This window comes from Stegastes partitus, unplaced genomic scaffold (genome assembly GCF_000690725.1).
Source record: "Stegastes partitus isolate 25-593 unplaced genomic scaffold, Stegastes_partitus-1.0.2 Scaffold246, whole genome shotgun sequence".
Classification (NCBI taxonomy): Eukaryota; Metazoa; Chordata; class Actinopteri; family Pomacentridae; genus Stegastes; species Stegastes partitus.
The window spans coordinates 620313-647910 of NW_007577977.1; the positions used below are offsets into that span (position 1 = coordinate 620313).

The following is a 27598-nucleotide window of genomic DNA, read 5'->3' on the forward strand; positions in this document are numbered from 1 at the left end:
AACACAAATTAATGAGTAACTCCTTCCGACAGCATCTTCAAAAGCTCTGCAGTTGCAGGAGGAACAAGAAACCACATGCTTTTATATGTTTTGTTCATTTTTAAGTCTGCACTTTCACTTTTAAAACTGATATTCTTCATTTAGTGATGTTTAATCCAAACTATGGAAATCGTTGAATTTCTCCCAATAGTCTTGTAAGATCTTGACAATTACATTTACATCAGTCAAGTGAATTTGCAATGACAATCTTTTATCTGGAGATGTTTCAGAAGTGCTACATGAATAATGGTGGCTTGACTTGACTGTGAATCACTCAAGTCCTCTGGCACTGTGAGTAATTTAATTGTTCCAGATTTCAGAATGAAGACTTCTGATGAGGCAGCTTTTAGTTTTTAGGCTCTGACTATTGACATCTTTAAAAGCAAATGTAAAACCTACCATTTTAGCCCTTATGTTATTTAGCACGAGCTTTTCTAATATACAGAATAACTTACAGATCGTGTGATATGTGGAGTTCCTTCAAATATCATTTTCATGTGCACTGTTTTGGGAAACTTGAAGAAATTAAAAAGCAGAAACATCTGAAGATTAAGCAGGGCTTTGGTTGCAAGATAAAACATTTCTTCTTTTGAAAGATGCTTTATAAATAAATTCATCATCATCATGAATGCTAAGAAAAGGTACTTTTGCCTGAAAGCCTGGGATATTTTCCACTTACAGGCAACAAACTATATCAGAGCATCCTGGGTTTTCTGGTAGGCTGCTGGAACTGATACTTTTGTAGATGAAGGGCAGATATGAGTGTTTATCCCCCAGATAAGTTGCTCTTTTGCCCTCCTGTGGAACAAATCATTCATGATAAGCTGAGCTGGTATCTGCACATGTCAGAGATTACATGTTTGGAAACAGATGGTGCTGCTGTCTGGCAGCTCTGGGAAGATGTTCTCAAACTTGCTGTTAAAGGACTTTTAAATTGTTGGATAGTGGAAATTGGATGACATGAACTATTGTTTCCTATGTGCAGTAAAAGGGTGCTGGATGTGGATATGCTACTTACGCAGACCCACGGGTGCTTCAGAGCCTCCTGGGCAGTGATTCTCTTGGCTGGGTTGATAGTCAACATCTGGTTGATCAGATTTTTAGCCTCTGGAGTCACTGTGTCCCACTCTGGGGAGGGAAACTAAAGCACACACACACATGCATCCACATGTACAGTATTTACATTAGAGATAGTAACTACATAATTTCTGATTGAAAGTGAGGAGAGACAGGCTCACATCGTACGCCCCAGCCTTGATCTGCTGGTAGAGTTTGTGCTGGTCCTCGTCCCAGAACGGAGGGTACCCAACCAAAAGGATGTAGAGGATCACACCTACACACAAAAACACAACCTTTGTCTGAGAGATGAGCAAGAGAGGGAGGAGGAGGCGGCGGTGAGAAAGAGACAAACAAAGAGCTTACCACATGCCCAGATGTCTACAGGTTTACCATACGCCTCCTTCCTCAGCACCTCTGGAGACAAGTAGCCGGGAGTCCCTGCAAAGCCTGCAAACAAACACAATCAGCAGCTTAAATCAGTGCTCAGTTTTTATAACTCAGTCTGTTTTTGATGCATCAAAGGCGTTTCAAAGGGTTGAGCGGCCCTAGCTTCATAGAAAAAGCATCTTACAAAGTGTTTAACTGTAAACTAAATTTTATAATTCCTCCTACATTCACCCAACCGGTCGAGGCAGATGGCCGTCCCTCCCTGAGCCTGGTTCTGTCTGAGGTTTTTTTTCCCCTGTGGGGGTTTTCGGTTCCTTCCCACTGTTGCAGACTGCTTGCGGACTGCTGAAGCTTATAGGGAATCCAAATGTTTTGGATTGTTTGGTGTTTCTGTCTCTGCCTTTGTGAAGCCCTATGAGATGACTTGTTGTTGTAAATATGCGCTATACAAATAAAATTGAATTGAATTGAATTGAAAACAGTAATTAAACAGACAGTGACGCTGACTGTGCAACAGATACTTAAAATTTTAATGTTATGCTCTTAAAGGCCAATTATTAATCAGACACACTTTGGCAAAACCTGGAAAGTTGTTGAAATACTGCACTCTGTGTTTTAATCAAATCTAAACACTGCAAACTCTACACTGCAAGCTTTGTTGCAGCAAATTGTTACAAATTCAACAAATAATCTATGAAATGAAATTAATCCATTCCATTTTACTATTCCAGAGTGCATGCCAAGCATTTGGTGAATCCAGCTTCTCAAATGTGAGAAGTTGTTGCTTGGAAAATTGATATTTGGTTTTGGTACAGACATTCAAACAAAAGGTGTCGTGTAATGACACTGACAAAAACAAAAATCAACACAAATCTGTGCTCATTTTTTCTAACTGAGTTTTGGTGCTGCGATAAGATGTTGAAATTGGATTTGTGTATAGCGTCTTAATGCTCTAAACCCCAAAATCCACCACTTTGTGTGTTAACTTTAAATAAATAAATGAATGAATGAATGAATGAATGAATGAATGAATGAATGAAAATTTTCAACTTTCCAATGTTCTTTGAATGAATCATGTGACATGGAGTTATGTCGGGCAAATTAGCCAAATCTAAGCTTAACAAAAATTCTGGGAGTTTTCAATTGAACTACATGCAATGTTTCTTAAAAGCAGAGAGGAGATGACAAGAGAGACTGAGAGGAAAATAAAACACACTGGATCAATAAAATGAATGCAACATGGCGCAAAAACAGTATACAGAGGAACAAGTTTTTGGAAGATACATTCAGCATGGTGAAACATCTTTCTAGAATTCATGTACAGAGTAGAGTGAAAATCGCTCAGGTTGTAGAGGTTGTAAAAATGTAAATAGTAAAATATCTATAGTACGTACAGCTGCCATTTGGTAAAACATGTGGACACTTGGGGAAATGCTGGACGTTTTTACAACTTCTGGAAAAATACATAATCAAAGACATTTGTTCTCTTGTTTTTTGTGATTTGTGGTATTATAACTGTGTCACACAGCAAGTGGGAACATTTCTGGGTTCTCTCTACTTCTCACCATCATTATTCTGTTTCCATAGAGCTGTAGGATTTAATATTTTAGTGAAAAACGAGCCCACAGTGAGGAAAAATGTGACGCTCAGAAACTGCTTGGAAATCAGAGGGTTAAAGCTTAAATTGTAGCAAACAATTTCGTTTCTTAACCAGTTGAGATTGCCAGGGCTCGCCTCATTTCCCACTTCAGAGCCTTTCGCACTTTCTACAGGGGCACATAAACAAATGAATGCAATCAAAATATAACATATAATAGGACTATTTTATGTACATATTATGAGCAACAAAGTTACAAAACAACCAATTATGACCGGCTATATTGTCGCTGAGTCACCACTAAAGTGTAGCTCAAGCGCTCGTTGGCGCTGTTGATGTTCTGGACAAAAGAAGGTAAAAAAAAAAGGACCAGGGTAAATAGGACTGGGAGCTGGCTAAGGGCATGGGGGGTTTTTTTGTTTGTTTGTTTTCAATTATTTACACAGACCAGAACAGAAGATTGTGGCCAGAGAGACAAAGAAAGTTTGTCTGATGCTTCATCATGTCATTGGAAAAAAGTTTAGGGAGGCTTGCCTTTGATTGTTAATGTGTCATGCAGCAAGTGATTGAAAACGACCTGCTGCTAGTTGCTTTTTTACCACAAGTCTGAACAGATAATTAAACATCTCAGTGCGTACTTTATCAAACCTAATTTACATGACTGGAAAAAATATTTGGATATAAATTCAACCCATAAAAATGTGGCATGAACCTATAACTGGATCTAGGTTATAATGTGTACACAGGTGCATGTTTTTAAACATTTTAACTCTGGGCTATTTTTTGAAACTTGCACTCAAAAAATCATCCTCAAATTTAGTCAGTAAAAGCTACAACACTATTTGCCCAAACTCAGAAACCTTGGCCTGTATAGCTCAATACATCGATCAATAGAGAGAAGGAGGATAGAAGAGACACCTGAATTTAGAAACACAACAAGTCTGTCTTTCTTTATCACCAGCCCAGTGTGAGGTCTGAAAAACTCCAGCTGAAACAGACAATTTTACTTTTGGCACAGTCGTTACATTGGCTTTGCCTCCACCAAAACAAAAGAGTGAATTAAAGAATAAATAACCTATTAACAATGAATCAGTGACACAGATGATTATTGAACACGTTAATTTAAATATTCTCAGCTGCAACTCTACAAAATCTGATGCAGCAAAAATAAACTACAATAAATGCTGCAGAAATTTGAGTCACATGAGTGCAGACAGAATTTTTAATATGAAATCTTTTAAAATCTTGACTAGAAATAGAATTCATCAAAAAGAGATCAAAACTGACCTTTTTGGCCATCAGACAATACACTATGTTTGGTGGAAACCAAACACTGTACATCATCACACATACCATCCTCCACCATAAAGCATAGTGGTGGCAGCATCATGATGTGGGGCTGCTTCTCAGCAGCAGGTCGTGGAAGGCTCATATAGGTAGAGTGTCAAATTAATGCAGCAAAGTAAAGGCAAATCCTGGAGGATAACCTGATGCAGCCTGTAAGAGAACTGTGACTTCAGAAATTATGCTTTCTAGTAAGCATACATTGAGGGCTACACAAACATGATTTAAAGACAATGAGGTGAATGATCCGAAGTGGCCGAGTCAGAGCCCAGACCTCAATTTAACTGAGACTTGAAAAAGGCTGTTCACTCATGATCACAGTGTAACCTGAAACTTGAGCAGTTTTGCAAAGAAGAAGAAAAAGACTGGAGTAAAATTGCAGTGTCCAGATATGCAAGGCTGATTGTGACCTATCTACACAGGCTCAATGCTGCAATTGTGGCTAAAGGAGCAGCTACTAAATCCTGACCTGAAAAGAGTGAATACTTATGCAATCACTTATTTTTCATTTTATATCTTTAACTAATGGACATAACTTTGTAAAAGAAAAAAAAACAAAAAACGTTGTTGTCACTTTACACATTTAAAGAGTCTTATTTTGGTAAAACCTTGTCCATAAATGTGACTCAACGTTAAAAAGCAATAAAAGGTGAAAACTTCTAAGGGGTTTGATTATTTTTTATAGGCATTGTGCCTGTATTTTAAACTCTCAGTCTTTTCTGTTCCATGTTGTGTTGGTTTCCTGGCAAGTATTTGACTCTTTGTATCCTGACATAGCTGCTGTTGTAAAGCCTGAAATTACTTTGCGAACACTAAAGGTTTGTATTATCCTATCATTGTAACTCTGTCTCTCTGCTGTTTAGACCCACTAGTGCGTGACCCTCCTCCTCCTCCTCTTAAGCATCCCTTCATCCTCCTAGATGCCCAGTGAGTCTTAATCAAAGCTTACATCACCCACCACCACTAGAAACCACAAGTCCAGAAGTCTGTCCTTCATCTGAAACTACTGTCAAAAGCTTTTCTCTCTTACATCCTGAAACATCACCATCATATACATGTCTAAATGTTGTTTTGTTTGTCTTGGTGCAGTGGTACACACGTGCATCAGCTTTCCACATTTTGACCAAATTAAGTTTGGCCTTGAAATATGTTACTCTTCTTGAATATCCTAATATAGAAGATTTTTTTCACAAAGGAAGCAGACTGCAGTCTTGAAAGTTTTTATGTTTAAATAAAATGATGATTCATGACCAGATAACAAAAAGTAAAATAAAGAAGTAAATACAAATTCTTGCTGCAAAGTGAGCTGATGGAAATGTCTTAGGGAGTTTTTGTTGTGTGACTTCAGACACAGTGTAACAATCACTGCACAGAGTGCATTATGGAGAAGTAGCTTAATGTACAGGCTGAGCTTTTAGCTTGCTGCAGTCTCTTTATAATAGATCTTCACACTGGCTCTGAGTCAAGTAAGTAATAAGAGTGTAAATTTAGAGCACTTAGTTCAGTCTGTCTGAGCACTTTGCCTTAAAATCCAGCAGCGACCACTTTTGTCTCTGTATGGAAAATCACTGACACAAGTGCATGCAGGTGTCACTCTGTTCTTAAATTAACACTCCCTATTAGACATCAGATCACTTACAGCACAATGTTTCTGTAATTAAAGAGATAGACACTGAAAATGAAAATAGGTTCATTCCACGAAAAATCAATCAGTGCCTCCCACCTGACCTCAGAATCAGCGGATTTTTATGTACATGAACTTCAGTATATTTAATAAAGCCATGCAAAATCTTACCTTCATAGCATGAATATAAGGTGCCTTCATGCCATGAAGGTAAGATTACCTTATCTTCATGCTCTGAGTTACAGGCCTTTGAAATACACACAGGTGGGTGAAGATTTCATGGTTTTTAATTGATGGTACATTTTCCAGCAGGTACAAGAGATAGGTATGTGGAATTTTCAGGGCTGAAAACCAAACTTGGGTACATTTGAATTTTACATTCACTCCAGGTGCCACAATCTAAAGCCAAAATCTCAGTTTTTGGCTCGATTTTCTCTATAACCAGCTTTGAGCATCAATACAATGGGATATATCATAGTTTGAGCAGTAAAACTACAACAGTTAATGTCTATAAAACAGAGTTATTGAAAGAATTGGTACCCTGGCCTGGATGTGTTTTCTGATAATTCAAAGGTGGAAAACTTAAAAACATGCATTGTAAGCACATTTTCAAAAATGTACTACAGATTATTGACTCTTCTTTTCTCCCCCATATTTCATTTCAAGACCTCAACGATTTATCCTTCCTAGTTGAAACTAACTCACCTTGATTGAACCACTCCTGCAGTAAAAGGCTGCTTATGCATTGATGGCATCAGTTTCGAGAATTGTATGTCATATACATAATAATACACAAGGAAAACACATGTTGCCAATGACACTTTAAAGAGGGATCTGGAATGCAGTTCTTGTTTCATATTGTTGCAATCGTGCTGACAAATTCTCATTTCAGCTGGAAAAACTGATGGCTGTCGACTGGAATGTGTGTGCTGTGAGTGTGTAACGTACCAAACCAAGCCTGCTGGTCTCCTTGAACTTCAATAGCCAGTCCGAAGTCGGCCAGCTTCACAGCTGCGTTCTTACACTTGCTGGCCAACAGCAGGTTCTCTGGCTGCAGGATTTACACAAACATCACATTGTTAGGAAGTGATGTTATGTGTGTGTTACCACGAGACTTTTACTACCTTCAAAACTTCACATTTGAAGAAAACAAGCTATTTGGTGAAGAAAGCTAATGATGATTTAGTCAGCAACATGATCCCATCTATGTAAAGACATTGATGACAATCCTACCAACTAGGACCAAAGAGCATCTCTGTATGGCTTTTAATGAGCGTAAGTCTGAACTGAATGCTGTTCAGTTAACTCACCAGACCTTCATTTGCCCTCTAACATCAGCCATCTCCATCACTTTAATCATTTCAGTCACAGTGTCCGAGAACAGTGTGAGGTGCTGAGGAAATCGATCTGTTCCTACCAGACCAGCCGATGAAAACATTTCCCTCCCGCCCTGTGCACTTTAGCACCTCTAGCAGCACTTTTCCTGCATAGAGAAATTTTTGGTGCCATCCCAAAACACTTTTTAGGAAGCACTGAAGGAAAATCACCGATGCTTGTCTCTTTGTGGTAATTTTTTCTCTGTTTGTGGTCATCTACTGCCTCTTTGTAGTCTCCATCCATCTTCTCCCACTTATCCAGAGTCGGGTCGCGGAGGCAGCAGCCTTAGCAAAGCCGCCCAGACTTCCCGATCCACACACACCTCCCCCAGCTCTTCCGGGGGGACCCCTAGGTGTTCCCAGGCCAGCTGGGAGACATAGTTCCTCAAGCGTGTCCTGGGTCTTCCCCGAGGTCTCCTCCCGGTGGGACGCGCTCGGAACACCTCCCCAGGGAGGCGTCCGGGAGGCATCCGGAAAAGATGCCCGAGCCACCTCAACTGGCTCCTTTCGATGTAGAGGAGCAGCAGCTCTACTCCGAGCTCCTCCCGTGTGACTGAGCTCCTCACCCTATCTCTAAAGGAGCACCCAGTCACCCTGCGGAGGAAACTCATTTCGGCCGCTTGTATCTGCGATCTCGTTCTTTTGGTCATTACCCAGATCTCATGACCATAGGTGAGGGTTGGGACGTAGATTGACCGGGAAATCGAGAGCTTTGCTGCCTTGCTCAGCTCTCTCTTCACCACGATGGTCCGGTACAGCAACCGCAACACTGCAGACGCTGCACCGATCCGTCTGTCAATCTCACGCTCCATCCACCCCTCACTCGTGAACAAGACCCTGAGATACTTGAACTCCTCCACTTGAGGCAAGGAGTCTCCACCGACCCGGAGAGGGCAAGCCACCTTTTTCCGGTCGAGAACCATGGCCTCGGATTTGGAGGTGCTGATCCTCATCCCGCTCGCCCCACACTCGGCTGCAAACCGCCCCAGTGCATGCTGAAGGTCCTGGATTGATGAAGCCAACGGAACAACATCATCTGCAAACAGCAGAGATGAAATTCTGTGGTTCCCAAACCGAACCCCTTCCTCCCCCTGGCTGTGCCGAGAAATTCTGTCCATAAAAATAATGAACAGAACCGGTGACAAAGGGCAGCCCTGGCAGAGGCCAACGCGCACTGGGAACAGGTCTGACTTATTACCAGCAATGCGAACCATGCTCCTGCTGCGGTCGTACAGCGAATGGACAGCCCTTTGTGTCTTTTTAAAAAAAATCTATTTCTGGTAATTTTCCACCTCTTTGAGATCTTTTTTTTCCCCTTTTATGAACAGTTTTTGCTCCTTTATGGCCATTTTTTGGCCTCTTTGTGGGCATTCTGTGTGTCTTTGAGAATATACTTTGCATTACTGTGACCATTTTTGCCTCTCTGTGGTCAGGTTTTGCCACTGTTCACTTTTTTTGGCCTAGATGCTGTTGTTCTGCCTATTCCTTTTTTTGGCCATGTTGTCACTCTTTTGCCTTTGTGGTTGATTTGTGATACATAAATGTCTCTTTATTGTAGTTTTAGCCTCTTTGTGGTTATGTTTTTGTCTCTTTATGGTAAATCTGGGTCTTTTTGTAGCCACTTTTCACTTATTTACAGTTAATTTGCCTATTTGTGGTGTCTTTGGCCTCTTTTTGTTGCACTTTGTGGTGATTCAGTATGTCTGTAGTTATTTTTTGTTACTTTGTGGTCAGCTTTCTGCTTCATTGTGGTTCTTCTTTCTTATCTCTTTTTGGTCATTAATCACATCTATGTGGCCATTTTTGCCTTTGTTGTCATTTTGCATCCTTGTGCCAGTGTTGTGCACCTGTTTTTAGTCGTTTTTATCTTTGTATGACCATCAGGAAAAAGTTACCTTGGCTTGGTTCTGGTTTCTAAATGCGTTTAAAAGGAAAACAGAAAAGGGAGAAACTGCTGAAATACAACAACTTAAAAATCAGAAGAATAACTATGGATGCAGCTCTCACACATTCATAGCAACACTCATACATATTTTAACACACACAAATGCACACACACACACTGAGAGGCTGCGACAGACAGATGGGAGTTGTGTAGAAGCCATTTTTTGCCATTTGTTTACTTGAGGACGACCAAACACAGCTTGTCTGTTTGCAACAGTCGTGTCGCTGCTCAGACGCTGATGTAACAGCAATCTGACAAACACAGTAAAACCGAGGACAGTGGCTCCTTATGCAGAAAAAGTTACTGCTGGCAGTGATCGATGTGTGCCACGAGACGCTAATCTTTCCACCACAGTGGAACAGAAACATCTGCATGTGGTGCTCCAGCTGCAGGACACTCATCATGTCAGCCTCTGCTGGCTGATCAAAAACTCAGACAGAGGAGGACTGACATATTAAGAGGAAAATATAACAAAAGCAGCTCTCAATGTTTAAGTGTAATCTGTTTGTTAAATACATATTAAGAGTCCAGTACAAAGTAAGAGCTCACTTATTGGTCAGACACCATGCAACTATGGGATGATGTTCATTTTTGAATTTGAAAACTGTTTCCTTTTGAGAGATAGAGAAAAAAAACATTCCACCTTTTTCAAAGTTAAGATTTTGATTTGCGAAGTTAAAACCATGACATTAAAATTTAAAAATGTAAAAATTACGTGTGTTTTATTATATAATCATATGTAAAAATAAATTAAAATGTTTTATGCGATAAAGCCTTAAACTTCCAAGATTAAAAAAATAATAATAAATCAAATTTTGACTTATTAACTCAAAAACAAAAAATACTGACTATGATATTGGGTAAGGTCCAAAAATATCACAAACAAATCAGAATTCTGAGATTTAAAGTGTGTATTTTGATTTATTCATATTCAAATATAATATCAGTCATAAATATGAAATGTCAAAATATTATTTTAAGATAAAATATGAGATAAATTCAAAAAATAAAAAAATAAATGTGATTAAAAAGTCCGAATTTTGACAAAATAAGTCAACATTTTGACTTACTGGGTCAACACAATGAAATAAAAAATTCTAAATATCAAATTAAAATTAGAAAATTGTGAGATTAGCTACATACTAGAGCAACATTATCATATTAAAACTAAAAATCGCGGAGGAAAGAGTGACCATTTTGAGCTACCCTGTAATTCTGTGATATTTTTATGTTCCTCTCCAGATCACATGAATTTCCGTAGTCAAACCATATAATGATAAGATGATGAAAAACATTTATTTTATTTTAGCTGCTAAACATCAGTATATGCGCATTAATGTGTTGCTGTGTTGACTTGTACCTCAAGTCCAGCTTCACTCAAGTGTCGCTTGTGTTTATTAGTATCAATCTTTTTTTTTACTTCTTTGTTTTAACTTTTTGTGTTCTATTTATTGTAGAAAAATTGACGATTGATAAATATATTCAATCAAGACAAAAGCAGATATAAATTAAGTTTAACAGCTTTCTTTAGCTTGGATTTCTACAACTTTATTTCTACATTTTCTGTACGGCAGAGTGTGGCCCAATCAAGAACGAATAATATCATTATTGATTAATCTGCAGATTATTTTCCTGATTATTTGATGAAATAATTCGAGTTTCTAGAGTTTGGTGCTTGGTGATTAGAAACTGAGTGAAGCATGAGGTGACAGTTTTCCTCACTGTTGCTGACGCTCAAAGACACTTTACACCGTCAATTATTCAATTATTCATTGACACACATTCATTCTGGTGGTGGTAGCTACGATTGTAGCCACAGCTGCCCTGGGGCAGACTGACAGAGGCGTGGCTGCCATTCTGCGCCTACGGCCCCTCCGACCACCACCTTAAACATTCATACACATTCACACCAGGCAAGGTGGGTGAAGTGTCTTGCCTAAGAACACAACGACCATGAAACAGGTTACAGGGCGGAATCGAACCGCCGACCTTCGGATCATCAACCGACTCGCTCTACCACCTGAGCCACAGCCACCCAAGCATGAGGTGATTTTGTTCATTTCTTTGTCTTTTCTGCACTACAAAGAAGATTTATTCTGCTCAACCAACTGAAGCTTATGCTCCCTTTTAAAGCAGTTTCCTCTATTAAACCCTTGAAGCCTTGCTACAGAACATGACATTTATGGCTGCCCGCTGGGAATCAAATGTGATTTCTCCACATATCAGGTGTCGTTCTCCTCCTGACTTTCAGCCTACGTCTTTTTTAATCGTCTTTCATGAACAACTAATGAGAAAACATCTCAGTGGCTTTTCTCTAGTAGTAACTTAATAAAGCCCCACAAGGGAAATCATCTCAGTACAACCTAAGACCTTCCCCATCTGGCCTCCTCCGTGTGGACAGACTAATACAGGTCTGGAGGAAACTGTTAAGCATTCCCAGAACAGTCCCACCGTACTGATATCAGGAGAGCTGAGGCCGGCATCAACTAGGAATCATGTTTCCTATGACTTTAAATAGTTTACATATGTGTTTCTAGCTGATATTGTTATTTTAGACTGACTAAAAAACACACAGTAAGCCCACTGTAACACACTGTAATTTAGTTGTAAGATGATACAAGGACATTTTTATGTGATTCTTTTTACATGTTTGAAAAATATTTAAAAACAGTTTTAGAAATACTTTTGGATTATTTCTGTATAATTAATAAGTATGAGTTAATAAAATATTCAAAACATACATTTGTAGTGGGGAATGAACACGATAACTTTTATTTATGAGGGAACATGTTAACAAATATGAGATAAAAGGTTAAAAAAATTTTGGATTAAGGCCACAAAAATCTGAATAATAAGTCATGATTGTGAGACTTGCGAGATTGTCTTTTAGTAATTATTTTATTTTAGAATATTGTAACATATTTAAAATATCACAATCGTTCATTGTATTGTTATCAATAACAAAAAATAGGACCTCCAACATAAATAAATTATTTTGATGTAAGTCAGAATTGTGAGCTTAAAATTATGTAGTTAAAATATATTTATGAGGAAATATGTATATTAAAAAATTGCAATAAAAAATTAGATGAAATATAATAATACCAATTTAGTATGAGATTAGGTCTAAAGGTCTTTTGATTTTCGTTTGTTAATGTAATTTGTACATGCCATTAATTTACTCACTTGGAGATTGTTTCTATTTGGAATTTTGATATCCACAAATTAAATTCAAACATTCTTTGAACCAGTGAATGTTTCATCTGTAGGACACAATATTGGATTTATCAAAGCTCAGGTTTGCATTTACTGTATCATGCTTATTACAAACTTCAAGAGCAACTTAATTATTGGCTGAAAATAAATATTTTTGGTTTAAAATGTAAAATTGCCAGCTGCACCTGTAACCACACACAACGCTGGTGTCACGGTGTACCTAAGCACCCTGGACAACACCTCCACATCCCTGCAGCGAGGCGGAAACTTCAACCATACAGGGTCAGTACGAACTAGATTTCCAGCTGCTGTTATCAAGTTGAAGTTCATGCACAAGACTTTAGCTCAGTGACAGCATCTGCACGCACACATGCATCTGTTAATAGATCAGGCCCACAGACGTGCACAGACATGCAAGCTTTAGAAAGATTTTTACTGCACTTACCAGCCATTAAAATCTAGTGCAAAGGTCACATAAACTACACAGCTACAAAGAGTGATATAAAGCATTTGCACTACTGAACAGAGGTGACGTTTCAACTCGAATGGATCGCCGTCAGGAAACATGACTAAAGGAGGCCAACACAGTCTTCAGATTAGCTACACAATAGCAAAGTTCAAAAACAGATCAGCATCAAAATATTATCAGCATCTGGAGAAATTTTACACGAAATGTGAACCTAATTTGAACTGTTCCACATTACCACCAAAAAAGAACTCAGAAAGCTGGTTCTATTATAGAACCACAAGATCTAAAGCAGAAACTGTGACAGTGTCATCAGCAGCATATGTGTTATTTAACAGGGAAAAGCAATGTAAAAGATTTGCAAATACCAATTTACATACTATTTGTCTTGCTATTTTAAACTTCTGTTGTCTACATTTATCCATAATCGGCTCATGTAACCAAGTAAGCATTGGCAATAAGATGCTAAAAACCTGCAGCTAAACAATATGATGTTCACATCTTGCTTGGTGTTCCTATTTACAGTTAAAAAAAAATCTTAAAAATGTTTCTACAGCGATGCAACAGTTCTGCTACAAATTGATAAAAATGCAAGTTGGTTCATTGCTGAATAGTAGCGTTGGGAACACAGAATACGAAGAACACGAAGGAGCTTTATCATATCCACAACATAAGCAACTGAATTACTACTCAGACACATTCACATTGAATGGCTGAAATACTGACTTGTCAAGTAATTATTTTGTTAATTAATTTATGACAAATCTGTGGTTTGTTTTTTTGTTCAAAATTTTTGTATAAATAAAGTAAATTTTTTTAAAAAAACTATGTTCTGTAACAACAACTGTAAATTCTGTTCAAACATTGTGCAATTTTGTAAATAAATAAATAAAATGTATTTATATTTAGAACATATATTTTAACAGACACATTTGTAAAAAAAAAAACAACAACAACTTTGTTTTAAAAAAAATGTAAAAATGTGTTAACTTTGATTAAAATTGCGTAAAAATCTTGAAAAAAATGCTACATTTATAAAGTAATGTAAAACAATATATATAATTTTTATAAAAATAACAATTTTCATACAACAAATTAATGGAAATTCTTTTTTGTTATTGTTATTATTATACAGATTTTCTTGCATTTGTTGCTTTCTTCCATTACATTTCACATTAAATTTATTAGTAATTATTATGACCTTTTTAATATATTATTATTAGATTTATGTGATTTTGATCATGACCCATTGTCAATTTTTGACATCAACTGAGAATACAGTTACACCAGCATATAACCACTGTGATATTTATGCATTCTATGTTTGCTCTTAGTCATGTTGACCATTTGCCTTTTAAAGTAGTCTTATCAAGGCACATCTGGGAGACAGAATTCAGTGTGCAGACGCTTTTAAAAATTCTCTCCTCCTGCAGCTGACCTAAATATAGTGCGGGATGTCTGTTTTTGCTGGTTTTACAACTAAACAACCAGAACACACACAGAGACACAGACACATACACAGACATACAGCCCTGCAGGGGACTCACCTTGAGGTCTCTGTGTACCACCCCCATCTGATGGCAGTGAAGCACTGCCTCCAGGATCTGCTGGATGCAATGACTGCATGCAAACAGCAGGGGGAGCAGGTTAGTTCGAACACATTCAGCCCCCAATTGTCACATTCATGCAGAGGCAGCAGCACACATTCACAATATCACATTCTTTGCAGTCTCACACACGTATGTACTCATGTATTCGGCACACTCACAACACATTTGCACATACAGACACACACACAAAAAGTGTGAAGAGGGAAGCTGTCTGTGAACTACGCAGGGAGAAGGTGTGCAGTTTGCTATTTTCTGTTTTCAAGAAAAGTGCCAAACATTAGTCAGGCAGTGTAGGAGTGAGCTTCAGCACCGTGCGAGAGACACTGTGTCTAACCTGCACATTTTTTTCTGTGTAATTTATTCAGAAACAGCAGCAACACCGCCTTTGAGGAAGAGATTCAGCAAGCATCCCGAAGTAGACACTGCTGTGCTGTTACTCCACTGACCTCTACTCTCTTTCACTCTTTCTCATGCTTACTCACTCACTCACTCACTCTTTCTCTGAGCATGATGTCTGCTAGGACCCACAGGAAATCACAATTCTAGTTCAAACCTTCTAAAATAGTGCAACAAGAGTCCCAAAAGCAAAACCTGGAGACAGGCAGACTGGCAAGGAGAGACAGACAACAGGCACAGGCAAGTTTCTTTTAAATCACAGGCAAAAATAATTTTAAAAAAATAACAATATATAAGACAAGCATGTAAAGAGCAGCCCTTGTGCAGAGGGTGCAGGGCAATGCAACACAATGAGGCACACACACCTTGAGGTCCCTGTGCACAATGTCATGTTGGTGGGTGTAAGACACACTGTCTAATATCTGATGGATACAGTGACTGTGGAGACAAAACATCAGGGTGAGGAGCAGATAAAGGAGGCAACATGGGAAGGAAAGGGGGCAAATAGACAGTAATACAGAGAAGAGAATGGAACAACTGGTGGAAGGAGGTTGTTTTCAGGAGCAGGTGGGGGAAATAAAAACATATGCCCTGACATACAGGATCTCTAGCTTGCTAAGCACAGAGTTTTGAATTATCTGTCGCTGAGATTTTGCCATAATACAATGTTGGTGAACTGAGAACACACGAAGCAGAGTAAATTAAATCATAAACGCATGTATTTTATTTGTTTTGACCCACTGTCTAGGTTAAAACAGTGGTTCTCTCATGAGAATATGAAGCTATTTAAAAAGCACAGCTTGGCCATATTGCTGACTACACCGATGAGGGCAGTAACACGGCACCTGATTATTTTCTAAATCAGCAAAAGAAACAAGAAGAAGGAACACAAAACGGCCTTGCTTCCATCAAAGCATATCGAGCAAATATAGAGTAAACTTATTAATATTTTGCCACTTTGTGTGCCATATTGTTGCTTTTTTTGTGATCATCTGGTATCTGGTACCATTGCTCATTCTGAGCCTCGACAAACCCAGGATGTTTGACCTCAAAGAGGAAAAGATTATAAGTTTCACAACATTTTATTGTGGTTCATAAAAGTAAAATAAATTCTGAAAACTATTGTAGTTTCATGGCAATCTGTCAAATTGCTGTTGTACCACCAGCATCAGTAGGATTCATCCTCTGGGAACCATGCTTGTCTGCTCAAATTTTCAAATGAATCCATAAAACTGTTGTTGAGATAGATACTCTGAACGGAAGTGAGTTATTGTATGCTCTGGATAGTCCATCAAACTCACTGTCAGTTTTCAATGAATTGACCTTTTTCAAACTGTTGCAGAGACAAAAACCTGAGAGACAGATATAGCATCCTAAAACCTGGACACACAGAACCAGAACAGTCCATATGTCTGCACAACACCAGAGGTTCAGGTGAAAATACATGTTTTTTTTTTTCTTTTTTTCTTTTTTTTGTTTTCTTTGCTATATATTTGGGTGAACTGATATTTCAACAGGGTGGAGAAAGAAGGGAGGGATCGAGCAAATCTGTGTACAGATGGAGTGCAGAGAGGAAACTGTCAGTGAGATACTGTTGGACGGAAATCAAGCCAAGCAAATCACACACCCACACACAAACACACAGACTGACACACACACATAGACCCACACACACATAATTTATGCAAAGAGAACAAGGGAGAATAAAAGCAGATGAGGGGGAGATCAGAAAATAACAGAATGTAAAGGTGAAGACTGCAGAGGGATAACGTCATTTACATTTTAAGTGAAATCCTGCCTTTTTTCATCAGAGCTCAAAACATTTCTTCTTCTACCCTCAAATCTGCTTCAACTGGCTCAAATAATTCAGCATTTTTACCGCATTACCTGATGAAAGGCAGGTTCGCTTCACCCCTTTCTGCAGGTATGTAGATAGTCAATGTTTTTAAGTTCCTAACATGTGAAAGTAATAGCTTCTTATTAACCAAAACTCAAGTCTGTATCACACAAATGCAGCTCTCCAACTATTACCAATTTATTGTCTGCAAATATGTAAAGTTTAAAGGTGCTACTTGTTGACAAGAAATGTGTGAACAAGGAAATGTCAAATGTAATCACTTTGTGGTCTTAGGAATGTCTTGCCCACAGCCCAATCTGATTGGTTACATGTCCTGAGTGTCAGCCAATCAACACTGAACGCTCCTGTGGTACAGACAGAGCACGTGTGTAGAGCATAGCTGGAGTTGTGTTTGGAAGGTGAGGTAGCAGATATTGTCAAAGTTGTAATAAACACTGGATGCTTAAACAAGCATGCCCAGTTTTCCTGTTGCACTGGAAATGTCAAAATACTTGTTGGTGTTAAGTGGTGTTCCTGAAACTTATGGGCCCTAAAAAAAACTTTACCAGTGGATCCATAGTTTGGAGCATGACTTAAATTTTGTTTAATTGTTTTTAATGGTAATAACCAGGTAGGAATTTGCCCTTTAGCATTGTTTTGGTTCATTTAAAAAAATAATATAAAATAGAAGAAGAGCTTAAAGAAAATATTATGTAAAAAGAGGTGCCTATTTCAAGTAATTTCAAGCGCTAATTGTGAAAAAGGGGTGAGTGGTAACTGGTGGTCACACAGTATATACGTTAGTAATAATACACTATCAGAAATTAAATTTCAAGATGCAGTTTGCTGGACATCTTTCTGCACACATTTACAAATCATAACTTGTGAGTATGAAATAATAAAGTAGGTTAATGTCTTGTATACTAACTGCAAGGGCAGTATGTACGTGCAGTATGACAGCTTCTCTACTGTGAACCTCTTAGAGCTCACATCAATAGTTAATTCTTCTAAACCAGCAACATGTATGTTGGACCCCATTCCCACTAGACTGTTTAAGGAGATCTTTCCTTTAATGAACAGTACAGTGTTAGATATCATCAACTTCTCCCTGTTAGCAAGCTACGTACCGCAGGCTTTTAAAGTTGCTATAATAAAGCCACTTCTAAAAAAGCCAACTCTAGATCCAGGTGTTTTAGCCAATTACAGACCAATATCCAACCTTCCTTTTATCTCAAAAATCCTTGAAAAGGTCGTGGCAAACCAACTATGTGATTATCTGTATGTAAATGGTTTGACTGAACTGTTTCAGTCAGGATTTAGAATCCATCATAGTACAGAGACAGCATTGGTGAAGGTCACTAATGATCTTCTTCTAGCTTCAGATAGTGGACTAGTGTCCGTTCTGGTTCTATTGGATCTCAGTGCGGCATTTGATACTGTTGATCATAGCATTCTATTACAGAGACTGGAACATGCGATTGGACTTAAAGGGACTGCACTGAACTGGTTTAAATCATATTTATCAGACAGATTCCAGTTTGTTCATGTTAATGATGATTCTTCCAGCCGTACCAGAGTTGCTTATGGAGTTCTGTGTTAGGACTAATATTATTTACTCTGTACATGCTTCCGTTAGGCAACATTTGCATACATTTCCATTGTTATGCAGACGACACCCAGTTATATTTATCTACGAACCCTAATGAAATCAATCAGTTACTTAAACTCCAGGCATGTGTGAAGGACATAAAGGTCTGGATGACCTGTAACTTCCTCCATTTAAATTCATACAAAACTGAGGTTATTGTATTTGGCCCTAAACACCTCAGAAACTCACTATCTGACCAGATAGTTATTTTAGATGATATCGCCTTAGCGTCTAGTTCCACTGTAAGGAACCTTGGGGTTACTTTTGATCCGGATATGTCCATATAAAACAAACATGTAGGACAGATTTCTTTCATCTTCGTAATATTGCAAAAATCAGGAGCATCCTGTCTCAGAGTGACGCTTAGAAAATAGTCCATGCATTTATGACCTCGAGGCTGGACTATTGTAATTCTTTATTATCAGGATGTCCTAATAATTCTCTGAAAAACCTTCAGCTTATACAGAATGCTGCAGCCAGAGTTTTGACAAGAACCAATAAAAGAGATCATATTTCTCCAGTATTAGCTTCTCTCCATTGGCTTCCTGTAAAATCAAGGATCCAATTTAAAATCCTGCTTCTAACATATAAATGTCTTAATGATCAGGCTCCATCGTATCTTAAAGACCTGACTGTTCCATATTATCCTAACAGAGCCCTTCGCTTTCAGACTGCAGGTCTACTATTGGTTCCCAGAGTTTCTACAAGCAGAACGGGAGGCAGAGCCTTCAGTTATCAGGCTCCTGTCTTATGGAATCAGCTCCCAGTTTGGGTTCGGGAGGCGGACACCCTCTCTACCTTTAAGATTAGGTTAAAAACGTTCCTGTTTGATAAGACTCATAGTTAGGGTTGTTTGGAGTCATCTGAGCTGTCCCTTAGTGATGCTGCTATAGGTTTAGACTTCCAGGGGATTCCCATGATGCACAGGGCTTCTCTCCTCTCCTCTATATATATACACACACACATATGTGTGTGTGTGTGTGTGTGTGTGTGTGTGTGTGTGTGTGTGTGTGTATATGTTTATATAGTTGCCTATCACCATTACATATGACTAACTCTGTGACTCCCCCCGAGGCTCTCCTGCGCCTGCTCTCTCTGTGGATGTCTCTGGATCTGGAGCTCCTGAACTACAGCCGCTGGCCTCACCTTCTGCATCCTGCTGCCCCCACCATGATGCCTCCTGTTACCTCCATCAACCACATAATGGAATATTTCATTGGTCCATTTGAAATGGAGGAACAAAAGCACAATAACGTCTAATAACTTGTTTAACTGTACACTAAATTTTATAATTCATCCTACATCCACCCAACCGGTCGAGGCAAATGGCCGTCCCTCCCTAAACCTGGTTCTGACGGAGGTTTTTTTTTCCCCTGTGGGGGTTTTCGGTTTCTTCCCACTGTTGCAAACTGCTTGCAGACTGCTGAAGCTTATAGGGAATCCAAATGTTTTGGATTGTTGGGTGTTTCTGCCTTTGTTAAGCGCTATGAGATGACCTGTTGTTGTAAATATGCGCTATACAAATAAAATTGAATTTAATTTAATTGAATGTATCACAGAGTGCATACTTTATACTATTTGCATGTACAGTGATCAGCCATAACATTAAAACCACTTGGAAAACAATGAGTAACTTCCTCTCTGACTTCATAGATCTGTGGTCACTTTTTGTCTCTTTGGTTCGTCTTTGCATTTCCTGTGTGTTATTTTGTGTCTGTCTGTGGGTATTGTAAGTGTCATTGTGACAATATTGTTAGTGTCATTTTGTGTCTCTGTGCTCGATGTGTACTGACACCTTTCTGTCACAGCGCATTACCATTTTTGTAATGTTGTGCTACAGTAACTGTTTTGTGGGATCAGACCACACAGAGCAGCCTTCGATGACCTTTTCATTGCTTTATTATCTGTTCTTCATTGGACATGTATGGTAATCACTGCATACTTGTACCTTCCTCTGATTCTAACATTGCCCATTTTTTCTGCATTCAATACATCCATCCACCCATTATCTATACACCGCTTAATCCTCTCTAGGGTGGCGGGGGAGCTGGAACCTATCCCAGCTGACTTGGGTGAAGGCAGTGGACACCCTGGACAGGTCGCCACTCAGTCACAGGGCTACACTTAGAGACAGACAACCGAACACACTCACATTCACACCTACGGACAATTTAGAATAACCAATCACCTCAACTTGTTTTTGGACTGTGTGGGAGGAAGCCGGAGAACCCGTAGAGAACCCACGCTGCATGGGGAGAACATGCAAACTCCACACAAAGATCCCGGTGTCCTCAATGGGATGCGAACCAGTGACTTTCTTGCTGCGAGGCAACAGTGCTAACCACTGGGACACCTTGCAGTACAACACATTCACTTCAAAATTTGTTCATCTGCTACATAATATATCCCAGTCAGTGGTTTTACTGCTGTGACTGATCGGTGTAGTATGACACTGAAACTGTGCTGAGAAGCAGTCAAATGCAGTCTTCTTCTTCTCAAGTAAATAAAGAGAAACACTGCTTTAAGCTCAAGTAAAAGCGTGTTTTCATTTTAAAGCTTTTATTTAGGTTACAGCTAGCTACAGATACAGAAAGCAACTGGTGCAACCCTATCTTATCATCATTTCATGTTCTTTCTGTGCTTCAGTTATGCATAAATTGACATATCTGACATAAAACTAACAGAACAGAGACATGATTTGCAAATACATGCACCGATAAGATAATGTTACAGAAATGCAAACTAGAAAATGAGTATTTTTAATCCATTTTACTCCTAATTCTACAGATTTTATCAACTTGTACAATAAAATAGATTTGTACTGAATGAAAGGATGCCTTTTGTGCAAAATATGAGCTTGTTTAAGCCCCACTACTGCCTTATCATTTAACCCTCTGAACTCAAAGCAGTTTCTGGGTGTGTTTTCTTCTGTCACATTTTCACTCAGTGTGTGCTCATTTTTCACTATAATATAAAGTCCTCGACCTCTCTGGAAACAGAACAACCACGACTAGAAGAAATATCTTCTGTGCAGTGTGACACAGTTCGAATACCATAAGTCATGAAAAAAAGGAACTGGATACAACATGTTCAACATTTCAGAAAGGTATGGTGGCTCCACATGCCATAATATTTCACTATTTACATTTTTGCAGTCAGTTTGCAAATTAGGCATTGTTATACTACACTGCACATGAACTCGAGAAATATATTTCACGTTGCTGAATGTATCTTTCAAACACTTGCTAAAAATTTGCTCCTCAGTATCTAATCTTTTAACTAACACGTGTTTATTTTATTGGTCAACTCCTTTCACCTAACAGTGGCTTTTATGTTGTGGCTGATCAGTGTAAGTCCTGCTTTTTGTGTTTGTATTTATTCACAGGAATAGTGACCCAAAACATGAATTAAAGGATTAATTTAGTCTTCAAGGACAAGACTTGTGATAGCCGGTATTTACCAAATCCCAAAATTGTCAATGAATCAATCCTACCAAAACGTATTGCTAAAGATCAGTCACATCAGGATTTAAAATAGCAAAATCAGTTCATGTCACTTTTTTTTTTTTTTTTAATGTCAAAGCCAGATTACAGGGAATTTACTGCTGTGAACAGGATCACAGGTGGGCCAATAAATGGCCAGTGACGAGAGCAGGATCGAGAGATAAGAACGAATAATTCCCTTGACTGCATCTTTTCTTCCTCCTTTTAATGTTCCCGTCCCCTTCTTTTCTTTCTTCTTTCCTCTCTCTCTTTCCCTTGACTGCATCTTTTCTTCCTCCTTTTAATGTTCCCGTCCCCTTCTTTTCTTTCTTCTTTCCTCTCTCTCTCTCTCTCTCCCTCCCTCTCTCTCCCTCTCTCTCTCGCCTCCACAAACCGCCTCCACAGTCAAATTGATTTAAGTCTACCTCCTGAGGGGGGTTACCGCGTGGGCGTGTGTGCATTTTTTTTGTGTATGTTTCCATCTGTCTGTAAATTCTGACTCGGGGGAAAGCTCATCGACCTTGATTTCCAGTTCAGTTCACAGAAAAACTGTGCAGAGTTATTAACCATCAGAGCCTGCCATGGCAAAAAAAAAAAAAAAGTGTCAAAATTGTCTGTGTACTAATGAGGAGAACCGAAGTCTCCAAGCTGCTGGAGGACTGCAGAGGCTGGAGACGTGGAGGGGATGAAGAAGAAAAAGAAGAAGAAGAGAGGAGGAGATGAAAGGGAAAAGGGCCATAGATGAGATTTACTGACGGGGTTTACCTGGCATCTGCTTCACTGTAGTACTCCCTGGCCACAATGTCCTCAAACAGCTCCCCTCCTGTCACCCTGAGAGAAATGGAAGTGAAATTATATACATTTTCTTTTTACTCAAGCAGCACACATACACACACATGCACACACGCCAACAGGAGGGGGATGTCCTCATTAGGGGGAAATCCCGGCTGCAGGATTCACTCTGACTGGGTTGCCATGGAGACTGGCTCCAGTGCGGGGGAGTGTAGCTGCATCAGTGTGTGCGCTAAAGTGGGAGGGGAGAGGAGGGGAGAGAATGGGGGTGTGTGTGCTGTTATGTAATGGGGGGAATTGCCTCAGAAGCAAGGAGGGGGTGAAGAGAGAAGAAGAGGGGGTGAAGAGATGCGGATATAGAGGAGTAAAGGAAGGCAAGGGAGGAGACAGATGCAGCGAAGGAAGGGGGTGGAAAATGAAGCAGCGGGGTGGGGGGAAGAAGTATGGCAGTATGGCAGGAAAAGAGAAGAAGAAGAAGAGGGAGGACAAATGGAGGGAAAGTGTGAGGTATGGAAGCAACTCACAGGTCAAAGAGGAGATAGTGGAAACCTTCCTCAGAGATACTGTCATGGAGACGAACTGCAAAAGAGGCATCACAATAATTAGATCTCTTTCTTCTTCAGCACATGTTTTCATTATCTTTTCTGCTATAATGCACATAACTTATTAACCCTTAAATGCATGGATGCCTGCACAGCTCAGGTATTTAAGCACTTATATGATGATTAAAGCATATATTTAAGTAATACTGTTAACCCTCTGAACCTCCAAGCAGATTTTAGTTTTTTCTGCTCCTGTCACTGTGGCCTCATTTTTTATTGCAACATAAAGTCCTGCACCTCTATGGAAACAGCATAACCATGGCTAGAAGGAGAGAGAACTTAGAAATGTATTCAGCGCTGTATGACACAGTGAAAAGCAAGGAGGCCAGTCAAGGTATTTTTTAGCTGATCTGTATCAGCACAAACCTAAACCTGAGCCTTGTTACTGACCGCTGTCACTCAGGTGTTGTGAAGAAAGTCACAATTTGTGGCAGGACACGGGGGATGCAAATTTTTACTAGCTTTCTAAAGTCAATATTAATCAGCATTATCATTATTAATTGATAAGACAAATTAAGCACAGTTGACATTTGTCCTGTGCTGATAGTCAATGAACACATGATGTGAATCGTTAAGGCAACTCAGCTACATATGACACTGGGATAAAGGCCCGGTGTCCAAATTGTTCCCTGCTTGTCCTAAACCCTTGAGTTCTGCTGGAGGTCATTATGTGTCACAAAAGCCTTTGTCATGTCTGTATTATGTAGGAAAACAGTATTGGACGTATACTAAATGTTAAAGGACTCAGACTGGATCGAAACAGAGGCCAAGAATAGATTACTGAGATGTCCCCAGTTTGAATACCATATAATATAAAAAGAAAAAAAATGGAAGATAAATTTCTTCAATATCTTCGAGATTTATGAGCAACCTAAAAGTTATGGTTGAGAATCTACAAAATGATTTACAATACCAAATTACTTGACTAATTCAAAGCAGACAACATACTGTTTGATTAAGGTTAGAGAGATGGTGGTTATGATTGATGTTCTAACCAAGAACTGAAAGTGTCTAATTAGAAACATAAAAAGATGATCAATACTGTAACCCCTACAAGTGGATACTGTACAGCAAGATCAATAAAAAATATATTCAGGATGTAATTACATTTCCTCTAAAAATATTTTCTGTCACAGTTCAACTGTATATAACTAATTTCTAGGAGACTGTTGAGTTGAACATTAGGATTTCAAAAAAACAACATGTAAGAGTCTCACCAATGTTGGGGTGCTTAAGCAATCTGCAGATCCTGGCTTCTCTTTCCAGTTTCTGATGATCTACAAGGCAGCAACAACATCAGTCAGACAAATGCGAAAGAGAACAAGGGCTGGAGGTGGTCTGACAGGTGAACATTACAGGACGACTTCGCTGATGGTGTTTGTTCCACACATGACTTGATGAAATTCAAATGCATCATAATAAAAACTCGATTTAGTTCAGATAGTTTGAGTTGGTGACTGTTCTCAAGGAGATCGACAAGGACACACAAGACTTCTTCACGTCTGTTTTCCATAAACACGCACACACACATAGCCACGCACATATTGACACACACACTCACACATGAAAACAGCCTGAAGGTTACTTATGTCCCAGATGCCCATTTATCCACTATTTACTAGAGAAGCGAGTAGGCAAGAGGAGAAGAGACACGATGAGAGCAAACAAGAGGACAGGAGACACAAGGAGAGGAAATGAGGAAGGAAGCAAAGGGAGAGGAAACAAGAGGAGAGGAAACAAGGAGACATGTTGGTATAAGTCAAGGAGAAGATGAAATAACAGAAAAAGGAACAATGGAGGGAAGTAAACAAGAGAAGAAAAGAGGAATAACAGAGGAAACAAGAGAAGAAACAAGGTAGGAAAGGAAACAAGGGGAGACACAGGGTCGAGCATCCTGCTGAGAAGTGACTTTCAGGCTTTGGGCTTCTCTCAGCCTGACAGTGAGTCCTGCCCTGCAGTTCAGACATTGAGCTCTGTGTCAGTCAAGACAAACAAAAATGGCTGACAGATTCTGTTCTCACACAGCAGACAGCAGCAAAGACGAAGGCTTCGGTTCACACAGAACAGACAGTCCTGAATGTTGTGTTTTTAATAAAGGTGGTGTGAGAGTGACGCTGCCACAGTCCCACCCATGTGTCTGTTCAGTAAAAACACCACTGCTGCTATTTATGGATGCTTTCTGAGCCATTTTCACGTTATTTGATCTGTATTATACTGGGAGAAGAAGGAAAAGGAGATGGACTAACATCGACATAATGTCTAAAATAGCGCTTTAAAGAAACAGTGTGCAGTAAAGAGATGATTTTCTCCTGTTCAGGTCTGTTCTTCTTGCCATTTGTTGAGGAAATAATTGATTTTTGCTGATCGGATGGGTTCTGTAGATTCAGACTGAAGCCATCATCTGCCTCTCTCTGAGTAACAGACGTGAAGGCTTCACACACTGGAATCAAACAAGCACTAAAATATGCTAATGCGAGCCTTCAGATCTGGGACACACACATGATGATGATGATGATGATGATGAAACGATGCCTCTGCGTGTTCCTGAAAACACACGTTACAGGCTATCTGAGAATTGTCTTACCTCTGGCCGAGAGCTTTTTGGTGTTGATGATTTTGGCGGCATACTCTTGGCCTGTGCAGAGTTTGACACAGCGGCGCACCACTGAAAAGGCCCCTCTGGGGAACAAAAGACAGGAAACAGGAGGAAGACACGGGTCAGCTGCCATATCAGCTTCGTCAGCATCAAAAGGGGCATCTCAACTATCAGGCTGACCTCACAGTCGTCCTGGATGCCTCCTCTGCCTCTGCATCTGCATGCAGGCTCTAATGTTGTGCAAAGGTTTTAGACACTTTGAATTGTTATCCATCAAAGAACACCATCTGTAATGGATGGCAAAACTGATGCTAACAACCTTCACAATCCAACCCCCCCAATTTGAGCTTGAGCATTTTTGGATAGGGAATACTATCTGAACAGGAACAGACGTCAAAACATGACCTGTTCCTTTAAGGATTTCAATTTTTAAGCACTTGCTGTCTAACAGAATGTGTGTAATGGGTCATAAAATCTAAACAAAACTTACACACCGTCTCCAACAACAAACTGAGACTTTCATTAAAGTCAACCTGCCAACTAAAAAATGCTAAAACCAGCAGATGTAGAAAGTAACTAAGTACATTTACGCAAACACTGTGAGCAAGCACAATATTAAGGTAGCTGTACTTGAGTATTTGATGCTTTATCCTTTCACTCCACTACATGTCAAATAGAAATACAGTTCTCCCTAGTCCACAACATTTATCTGACAACTGCAGTTACTGCTTATTTTTAACGTGACTTAATATAACAGACTTTTAAAATACAACACATAGCTACAGAATAATCAGTCGTTGCTGGCTATTTTGTCCTCTTTAAATGAAATGACATCTGTGCAAAGCCACAGATGTCATTTCACACTTTTTCAGCAACTCTTGGCCAACTCTTTGTCCAACTAGTTCAAACAGAAGCCTTACTAGTGAAGCTGGTGTTGCACTAGCAGCACTTAAGTCCTAACTAGTGTGACCTTTGCCCCTCTATGGAAACAGCACAACCATGGCTAGAAGGAGAGAGAACTTAGAAATGTATTCAGTGCTGTATGACACAGTGAAAAGCAAGGAGGCCAGTCAAGGTATTTTTTAGCTGATCTGTAACAGCTTTGCTTTATGATGTACTGGTGGCCCTCTGGTCTGAACGAGTAGTGCTGAAATTGTTACTAGGTAACTAGTGAGCTCCAAAAGCTCTGACATGGACTTCACTTACTAGTTAACTAAAAAGAAAATTTCAGCATTACTACGACCGTCTAGAAAGCCACTAGTGTATCAGAAAACTAACTTTATATTCACTTTTATAAAGAGAGATATATAGAGAATAGAGAGACTGCAAATACATCTGAGAAAAGAAACAAAATTCTGCTCCACAAAAAAAAACCAAAAGGAAATTAGAGCACAAAAAAATGGAATTAGAGCTGCTACAATTAATCAAATAATCAAATAGCTGTCAACTAAATTGTAAATTCTGTGATTCCAGCTTCCTAAATGTGAATGTTTTCTGGTTTCTTTTTCCTTTATGGCAGTAAACTGAATATATTCGGGCTGTGGACAAAACATTTGTCATCTTGGGCATCTTTGGGAAGCAC

At 39.2% G+C, this 27598-nt stretch overlaps 1 protein-coding gene across 1 annotated transcript in view; it reads right to left on the bottom strand.

The window, feature by feature from the left end:
• LOC103357317 (calcium/calmodulin-dependent protein kinase type II subunit beta) overlaps positions 1–26239 on the bottom strand; it is a 67613-nt gene extending 41374 nt beyond the window's left edge. The window contains exons 1-10 of the mRNA XM_008281826.1: positions 26202–26239; positions 26005–26099; positions 24638–24697; positions 23343–23397; positions 22792–22857; positions 14601–14673; positions 6999–7101; positions 1462–1545; positions 1278–1372; positions 1058–1180 (exon numbers count right to left, since the gene is read on the bottom strand). Coding sequence (XP_008280048.1) covers positions 1058–1180; positions 1278–1372; positions 1462–1545; positions 6999–7101; positions 14601–14673; positions 22792–22857; positions 23343–23397; positions 24638–24697; positions 26005–26099; positions 26202–26239 — 792 coding nt within the window. The remainder of the gene's footprint in view (positions 1–1057; positions 1181–1277; positions 1373–1461; positions 1546–6998; positions 7102–14600; positions 14674–22791; positions 22858–23342; positions 23398–24637; positions 24698–26004; positions 26100–26201) is intronic.
• Positions 26240–27598: the final 1359 nt, after the last annotated feature.